Source organism: Nematolebias whitei, chromosome 8 (assembly GCF_014905685.2).
Source record: "Nematolebias whitei isolate Nwh7 chromosome 8, NemWhi1, whole genome shotgun sequence".
Lineage (NCBI taxonomy): Eukaryota > Metazoa > Chordata > Actinopteri > Cyprinodontiformes > Rivulidae > Nematolebias > Nematolebias whitei.
In genome coordinates this window covers 25,972,767-25,980,887 of record NC_056505.1, presented here as the reverse complement: position 1 = coordinate 25,980,887, position 8,121 = coordinate 25,972,767, and the positions used below count along the sequence as shown (strand labels likewise).

General features: G+C 41.0%; 1 protein-coding gene across 1 annotated transcript; it reads right to left on the bottom strand.

Annotated features, from left to right (window-relative positions):
• Positions 1-1,263: 1,263 nt before the first annotated feature.
• On the bottom strand, positions 1,264-7,161 carry slc25a37 (solute carrier family 25 member 37). Its single transcript, XM_037680510.1, has 4 exons — positions 6,890-7,161; positions 3,373-3,601; positions 3,030-3,086; positions 1,264-1,793 (listed from the first exon to the last, which is right to left on the bottom strand). The coding sequence occupies exons 1-4, from the start codon at positions 7,085-7,087 to the stop codon at positions 1,264-1,266; spliced, it is 1,014 nt and encodes a 337-aa protein (XP_037536438.1). The 5' UTR covers positions 7,088-7,161.
• Between the last annotated feature and the right edge of the window lie 960 nt (positions 7,162-8,121).

Below are 8,121 nucleotides of genomic sequence, written 5' to 3'. Positions count from 1 at the left end.
ATCAATATCTGGCAAAATGTCCTGACTGCTGGATCTAAAATAGACAATGGGCTGGAAGTAGCAGAGCACACAGGAAATGTTTAACTACAACAGGATGAGAGAAAATAAAAGATTTAATCAAGTTTTTAATGCCTAACCAAGTGTGCAAGGCATTGTTGCTCCTTTTAAATATATATATATATATTTAATTTGTAAGGTGACATTTTGAACCAGAATGTGCATCAGAAGTGTCAGATAAACATATATTATGTGCTTATAAAATAAAAAATTGAATAGCAATGACACATAAAAAGCAGGCCACACAAACCCTAAACAACAAATGTACAAAGAGTTTGATATAGTTCCATCCTCTAAAGTAACAGACTTTGTTTCTGATTTTAGAGAGTAATCAGTGAAGATATATATTTATGTCTTGAATATCTAAACAGTAGAGAAGCTGCCACGGCTCTAAATTGTGCGTGATTCAGCATCAATGCAGTGCTGCACTTAACCAAGGCTAACTGGACCAGAACGGTCTACAAGTGTTAAAACTCAGAAAAAGCACATTTCATGGTGGAAAATAAAGTCAATCTGTGCCTAATGCACACAAAATAAGACAAATCGTTTTGAAAATGTGTGAAATACCATCCAGTTATCATGTTTAGATTCAACAAATGCTGACGGTGTTTTAAGGTTACGGTTTATGGCAGAGCTGTGCTTTTTATAGATCTAATGAAACTCGCACAAATATAAAAATACTTCCCATGTTCAGAAAAGAAAACATACAGAAGTTGAAGCTGTGTTCGAGATTCATGAGGCACTTGGGAAAAGCTGCTGTCCGATACTCAGAGGAGAAGAAATTCAGAAAACGTTGTAACAAGTTTTTCCAAACAACATTAAAACTAAAGAACCAGCACTGTGTTTCTTCCAAATCCATAAAATACAAGCTAGAGTAGGCTGAAAAAATAAAAAGTTCCAATATTAAGAACCCAAACAATGCTTCGGCTACATCACCATGAGCTCTTCACGTGTGGAGAACTTGGTAAAGTTTGGTAGTGGAGTGAGGTGAAGAACAAAACGCACGCTTCCTCTATGTTGCATAGCACGACTGAGCAACGTCACCGCAACTCAGAGACAAACCTAAATCATAAAAGGAAAAACGAGGAGTGGCAATCGACTCCACCTGATGAAACTTCTGGCGCCGTTTCCTCAGCAGCACCTGTCAAACCACGTCGACTCGCACGCCTTTGGTCTTTCGTCAGGCGGCAGCAGCTCCACCTGCCATTACAGCGGCCCAGATCCAGCCTCTTGTTCCAGCTGCTGCTTTGTCAGGAAGTATTTGAAGAACTCGTACACCGACCAGGCGATGGCGGTGGAGGGCATCTGGTAGATCACCCGAGCTTGAACCCCTTTAAAGAAGGCTGCTGGTCCGCCGAGCCGGTACACTGTCCTGAAGGTGTTGGCCATTCCTGTCAGGTGGCCGCTGATGTTCATGGAGTTCAGCGCTACGTTCTCCTGCGTGTTGAGCAGCGTTTTGCAAACGTCCAGGGGAGTCGTTACGGCAGCCGAAATGGCTCCGGCTGCCGCTCCCGACAATATGTGGCTGCCAGGGTTGTAACGCCTGTGGGGGTTTAGCTGCTCCTGCATCAGTTCGTAAGTGATGAAGTGAACGGCCTGGAAGGGGATGTTCATGGTCAGCTGTGTGCTGTAGCTGCGGTAGAAGGCCCCAACGCCTTCGGTCTGCGTTATTGTTCGAACGCAGTCCCAGAGTCCTCGATATGGAGAGTTGTACATCTGCATCCTCTGCTTTATCACTAAGCAACAGGAGAACACCGGAGACTGCATTAGCATGTTTTTATATCTATTCTAAGCAAATTCACACTGTGCAGTTTATATAAAAACACTTTTTACACACACAGACTTCTGTCAGGACTAAGCAGAGTTCAAATGAAAAATGCTCGACACCATCTGACCCAACTCATGTATCTTGTTCTCATCCTTGTAACAATGTTTTTGTTTCTTTTTGTTTTCTGCTAAAGAACTTGAAGATCTAGTTTCGGGTGGACATAATTTTCTTTTTTCTTTGTTGCTGGGCTTTGTGAGTTGGACTTTATAAGTCTAAACTAGTTTTAAGACTGTGCAAGTACACTTGTTGTAATATCACTGAAGCTCTGATACATCAGTACTTTAGCTCGTTTGACACGTCCTGATTTCAGCTGCAGATTTCTGAACTGGTTACAAAAATCTGTGTGTGCTTTTGTCTTGGTTAAGTTTTGTGGCCATTTTGCCAATTCAGCCATAATAATAAAAGTCCCAAGCAAAAGACATTCAAATAGTCCATGAAACCAACGCTAAGAAACGTAATTATTTGGCATCTTTTTGTATTTTTTTTATTTTTTATTATTATTTAATTGGGCTAATAAGAAAAATAATTTAAAAAAAAAATCACAGAAGGGCTAGAGTTTTTAAGCTATTCTTCAAAACGTTTTTGTTTCTGGTTGTTTTTAAGAGAAAAATATTCATTAGTACAAAATTTTCCTCTTAATGGAAAATAGAGAAGAAAAAATGTCATATCCAGGATGGGATTGTTTTTAGATAAAACATATTCATCAGTGCACAAGTTTTTGCTGTTCCTCAGTTATATGTTGCTACCTAGGAGTTAGACTTTCTCGTGATCTTTATTGTAGTTTGAATCCATAGTTCTTTGGGCTTTTTAACAGTCATTAGAAAAGTTTGTTTAGCTGCTTTTCATTTATGTTTACTCCAATACCTGACCATATTTTTTACTTTTGTTTGCAACTTGCATGCGAGTTCATTCTTTATGACAAAAGGCTCCTAAACTCAAGAGATGAACCAGCATTGTTAGGCTTTTTTTTTTTATTAGCTCTTATACTTCAAAGAAATGCAAGTCTGGCTGTTTGGAAGCAAGAGTCAGAAAATTAACATTTTCTACCAGAAAAAGTTTCTAAAATGTTTCGTCATGCAAGTGAAACTGCTTGCCCGTGAATTGTCTTTTCATCAGTTATTCATTTTGAAGATGCTTTTCTTACCTTCAGCTGGATTCATGACTGCATCATGGAGAACGGTGGCCACACTCCCTGCTACACCTGAAACAGCAACACATCTTGTTGAATCGACAGCCGGTTCACTCATTGAAGTTCAGTTCTTACATATTTTGAAACAGACATTCATGGGAAACAGAGCTGAATTAAAGTTTTCCTCTTGATGGAAAAAAAATAATAAACGACATATCCTGGATGGGATTGCTCATGTTTTTGTCCTTCCTACTGTAAACTGTTTATGAATTATACTAACTACACTCTTCCAGTGCTTAGTGTCCGAGCAGCTGGTAAGATGTCCGAGAGAGTTGTGTGGAGAAATAAAAGCTTGTACCGTTAGCAATATGGCTGTTGCCACCTCTCTGAATGATGTCACTCAGTGAGTGCTTCACCCGTTCATAGCAGGCGAAGTAGAGCGCATGGGCCGGCCCCGCTCCCATCATAGTGATGTTGAGGCCCCTCAGCGGTCTGAAGACCCCTTCTGTTCGGATGATCTTCTTCAGAGCTTCATACACACTCCTGTATTGTGCATTAGGGTCCGGCTGCAGACTCTGCATTCTTGTCTGTGGCAAAGAAAGAAACAAATGAAGTTCTGTATCTTAATCATCAGTTTACATTTGTTTTGTTTCACTTCAGCATCCAACTAAAAGCTGAGTATTATTGAACGACTTTGACTCCGCGACCTTGAAGAGAACATCCGATGTTCTGGAGAACAATATCCTGACTTCTTCATCAGCTGTAAAGCTGTCACATTCTTCAGAGAGGACGTCTTGGCACCACTGCAGTCCCATCTGAGTGATGCACAACTCTCTAAGGCTGGTGCAAGAGACCGTGGCAGCGCCGTTTTATTCCAGCATGCCAAGTTGTCTGCACAACACAAAGCACGCTTTCTGTTTGGGGAGGAGACATGGGGAGGGGACAGACCGTGTCTATCTTCCTCAGCATGTTCGTCAGCGTTTCCTTCCTTCGGTTTGACAATAAAATATCAATTTAATTTCCGTTAGACGCATATTTGAGAATTTTTGTGACAAAAAAACTGCAGAATGGGTTTTTGATTCCAGCTTCTGTAACTGCATGTCGTCGAGGTGGTTGGGATGAGGACAGAGGGCAGAGTGAGACAGAGGAGGACGACTCGTTGTTGTGAATCCTGAAGAGGAAACCGTCAAAAGGAAAAAGAAGGAGAGAGAGAGCTCTTTGGAGAAAGAATTTACTTCTGACAAGATTGACGAGCCAACAATCACAAAACCTCACTTTAACAAGAAACGAGGCCTGAAATACCCTTTTAACTCTTCAGCTGTTACTTAGACAAGAATTTGATAAAGAATTGAACCAAATGCAGAAAAAGTCCAAAAATTCAGGAGTAACGTAAAAAAAAAAAAAAATTGAAATAAGGCTTTTTGCCTTTGATTTAAAAGTAAACCTACTATGTTAAACGCTAACGGCTGTAAATGATCAGCTCTAAAAAACTGTCTGCTTTCAACATGAATGTCAAACTGGCTCAGTGGTTAGCACTGTTGCCTCACAGCAAGAAGGTCCTGGGTTCAATCCCCGGTTGGACCTGGGGTCTTTCTGTGTGGAGTTTGCATGTTCTTCTCGTGCTTGCTTGGGTTTTCTCCAGGTACTCCGGTTTCCTCCCACAGATTAAAAACATGCATGTTAGTCTGCCTTCAGGTCCAGGCCTCCCTTGCAAAAGAGATCTGTGATCTCAATGGGATTGACCTGGTTAAATAAAGGTTAATAATAATAATATTAACTGATGCAACTAAACAAGTATTGCCATTTAGGCCCAAATAAATAAACAGTCCTATCAAATACCTACAGATTGTGCCTTATCCTTTTAACTTTGTCTTTTATGACTGTTTACTAATCGATACTAGAGAGAAGCAACTGCTTACACACACCCTGCGCTGCACGAGGCTGATTTCAAGAATGTGCAGGACCGATAAGATGCCCCTCCTCGCTTTAATGCAGGCTACTCCTTGATTCCTTCATCTGTGCCAGCTTTACTGAAAGACTGAGACGGACACTGTGTGGTCAGTAACACCTTCAGCTAAACTCTACGCATCAAAATATCCTTTGCTTTCAGGTAAAACCATCCCAAGACTCGCACAGTACATCCTCTGACGTGCTTATTACCGATTTTTAACCGTAACAAGGTGGTATTTGCGACTCCCAAATGTGAGTGTGGTTTACATTAGATAAAACGTGCAAGCGGTTTGACTCCAGAAAAGAACTGATAACGCGTCTGTTGCTGTAAAGAGCTTGTGAAAACCTGGACAACCCTCAGAGGAAATGACAACACTGGTTTGGGTAATAATGAAACCTTATGGGTCCATGTGTGAAGATGAGTGATGTGGATAGAAATACTACATTAATGAACATGAATGTAACGTTTGGAGACGGAATAAGGCAGCATGTTAAACGATCACACAAACAACAGCACTACATTGTTGCAGAACAATAGCTGAGCAGAAGCAAAGAAGGATTGCAGGAGCAAAGTTCACAAAAGGTGTTTGCCTTTGGGGCCAATTTTTAACAAGAACAAAACTGGTAATTTCATTGAATTAGCAAACATTCACTCATTATTTAGATAAGCAACAAAAAAAAATCTCCTGTTTCCATCTCTCATCTACCACTGAGGTACTTTGAATCACTTTTTTTTTTTTTTAACTAAACCTGTCCAAAGAACTGACTTCACATTTTTTGTTGACATTTTTCTGACCCGAAACTTGATAAATCTTTATTTTTGTTTTGTTTGCTTTGAGAGAAGTTATTGGTAATGTAATTACGTCTAGGACTGCCGTGGCCTTTAAATCAAGCAAGAAAAACAGATCTTTAACAGGTTAGACTCCGGTGTGATGTCATCAGTAGTGAGCAGAATGTTACCAATTTAATAAATACCACATTTTTGACATTTTCATGTTAAGTTTTATGCAAAGCTGAGAACTTTTTCTTTAAACTCATTGATCAAAAAAATGAACTTGCCTTTCGTTTTTAATTTCAGAAAGTTTTGTTTCTATATTTGAAGGAAAAGAAAAGGTCTCAAACTGATACGGTAAACCTGACACTTATATTGTTAATAAATGTTAAACTGTATATTTAAAATATTGTGTGTTTACTGCCACTACATGACAAAATCACACATTTTGTGTGTACATACTTATTGTATTCCCATCAATAAGAAGGAATGTAATGTATTAATGAACAGTAAGCCAGATTATTTAGCCAGAGTGTTGATTTGTTCCTTACTGCCTGACAAGGTTATGCTTACGTTATTATAATAATATAAAAATTGTCGTATTTTACAAATGAATTAACCAGTTTCTAAGCAAAGCAATGAAAAATGAGAGCAACAGTGTGGTGGTGATTGCAGATTTGATCCAAAAGGAAGTCTGACATCACGAGAAACCTAACTTTGACCTTCTCTTCATGTCAGGAGGGAAAAGGCAGAAAACACAGTTTGTTTTGCTGCTTTATGAAACCGTGAATCAGCGTTGATAAAGCAGGTCAAACTCAGTTTATGACTAGTTAACCGGATAAACTGGTACTTTTGCACTTACAGGGCGTTTACTTAGGTCAGCATGTGGTAATTCATTTAGCAAAGTTTGTGCAATGGTGCAAATAATGGCTCCATCTGTGTTTAATTTCTGCTCTGATTCATTCTGCACAGCCTGTTGAACTAGTTCGTGCAGTGAAGGCAGCCGGAGCTGGAGGAGCTAACACGGAGGCTAACAGGAGGAAGATTTCCCTGCTAGCTGTTAGCACACACCGTCAGTGGTGCTCGGAGGGCAGTTAGCCTCGGAGCTGGACAGGTGAGAACACCTGAGAAGTGCCGTTTGTCTGCGTGTTACCTTGACAGAGTCCACGGGGTACATCACCGAGTGCTCCAGCACTCCTGCCACGGCTCCCGCTGTCATGTGGGTCGTTACGGAGACGTGTGGCGGCAGGCTCTCGTAGCTCTCCCCGTCACTTTTAAAAGCCCCGTCGTCCTGGCCTTGGGTCTGCGACATCTCCAGCGAGGCCACCGCGCTGTCCGAGCTCAGCTCCATGCGGGGTGAGCTCTCACGGGCGCTCTACCGCACGAGTTAGCGCTCCGAGAGGAAACAGCCGAGGCATGAACAACCACAACATCGTTACTTTGCCGGAGTTCCAGCGCCCGTGTGACGTCGTCTGTAGAAGGCGTGGCTCGTTGGAGCACGAACCAATCACATTCAAAATTAAGAGGAAGAAGGCGGGCTTTTAGTTTGAGCGTCCAATGAGAAGTTTTCTTACTGAGCTCCCGTTACGCCTCACTGCCCCGCCTATGTAACATTTTGTTCGTGCATGAGTTTTTGAATGGGTTTGACAGAAGCGTTATCGCCCCTGCTGTGCGCGTGGAAGATAAACAGGTGTGGTCTCCTTATCTGGCAGCTCGTGCTCATTAATACTACAGAGAAACAGTTCTTCTTTTTTCTAGTCAAGATACCCCATTTATCTACAGAAAGTTGGTTTCTTCTGGATGACTATGTGAAAGATGAGCTCAGTGTATTAAGCTTAAGTGTATTGAACTGGACACAATTACATGCAATTAGTTATTATTTCAGAGTCTCTGAAATTCCTTCAACCTTTATTTAGACAGGTTAATTGAGCCTCGAGGACTCATTTAGAAAGAGAGACCTTTCACCAAAGAGTGATGACAACAGTGGATAACAACGACAACAACAGACGATCATAAAAGAGGCATACGGATTTTTTTTCTTTCAAATTAAAATAAGATGTCAAAAAAAGTACCAAAAACAGCTAGATTATAAGGCGGTGTAGAAAACTAAAAACAGGAACATGTCTGCATTGCTTCTTGCCAAGAACTTGACAGATGTTTGAAGCCACTCAGAGAGGTCAAGGTCGAGAGCTTCAGGTCTTTTTGTAAGATATTCCAGGAAACAGGAGCGGAGTAGGAGAAGGCCCTTTTGCCTAGTTCAGTCCTCACTGAGGGAACGTACACTGCAGGTAATAAAGTCCTGGGAGCGCACGCTGTAGCGTAACTTTAGAGGTGACAAAAACATTCAGTAGTCCAGTTTAATCTGACTGATGACACAGTAGCAAA

Coding starts and splice junctions, on each gene's coding strand:
- slc25a37 (XM_037680510.1), bottom strand. CDS start 7,087: ATGGAGCTGAGCTCGGACAGCGCGGTGGCCTCGCTGGAGATGTCGCAG. Junction 3,602..6,889: donor ACCCCGTGGACTCTGTCAAG/GTAACACGCAGA, acceptor TCTTTGCCACAG/ACAAGAATGCAGAGTCTGCA. Junction 3,087..3,372: donor CAACAGCCATATTGCTAACG/GTACAAGCTTTT, acceptor TTGCTGTTTCAG/GTGTAGCAGGGAGTGTGGCC.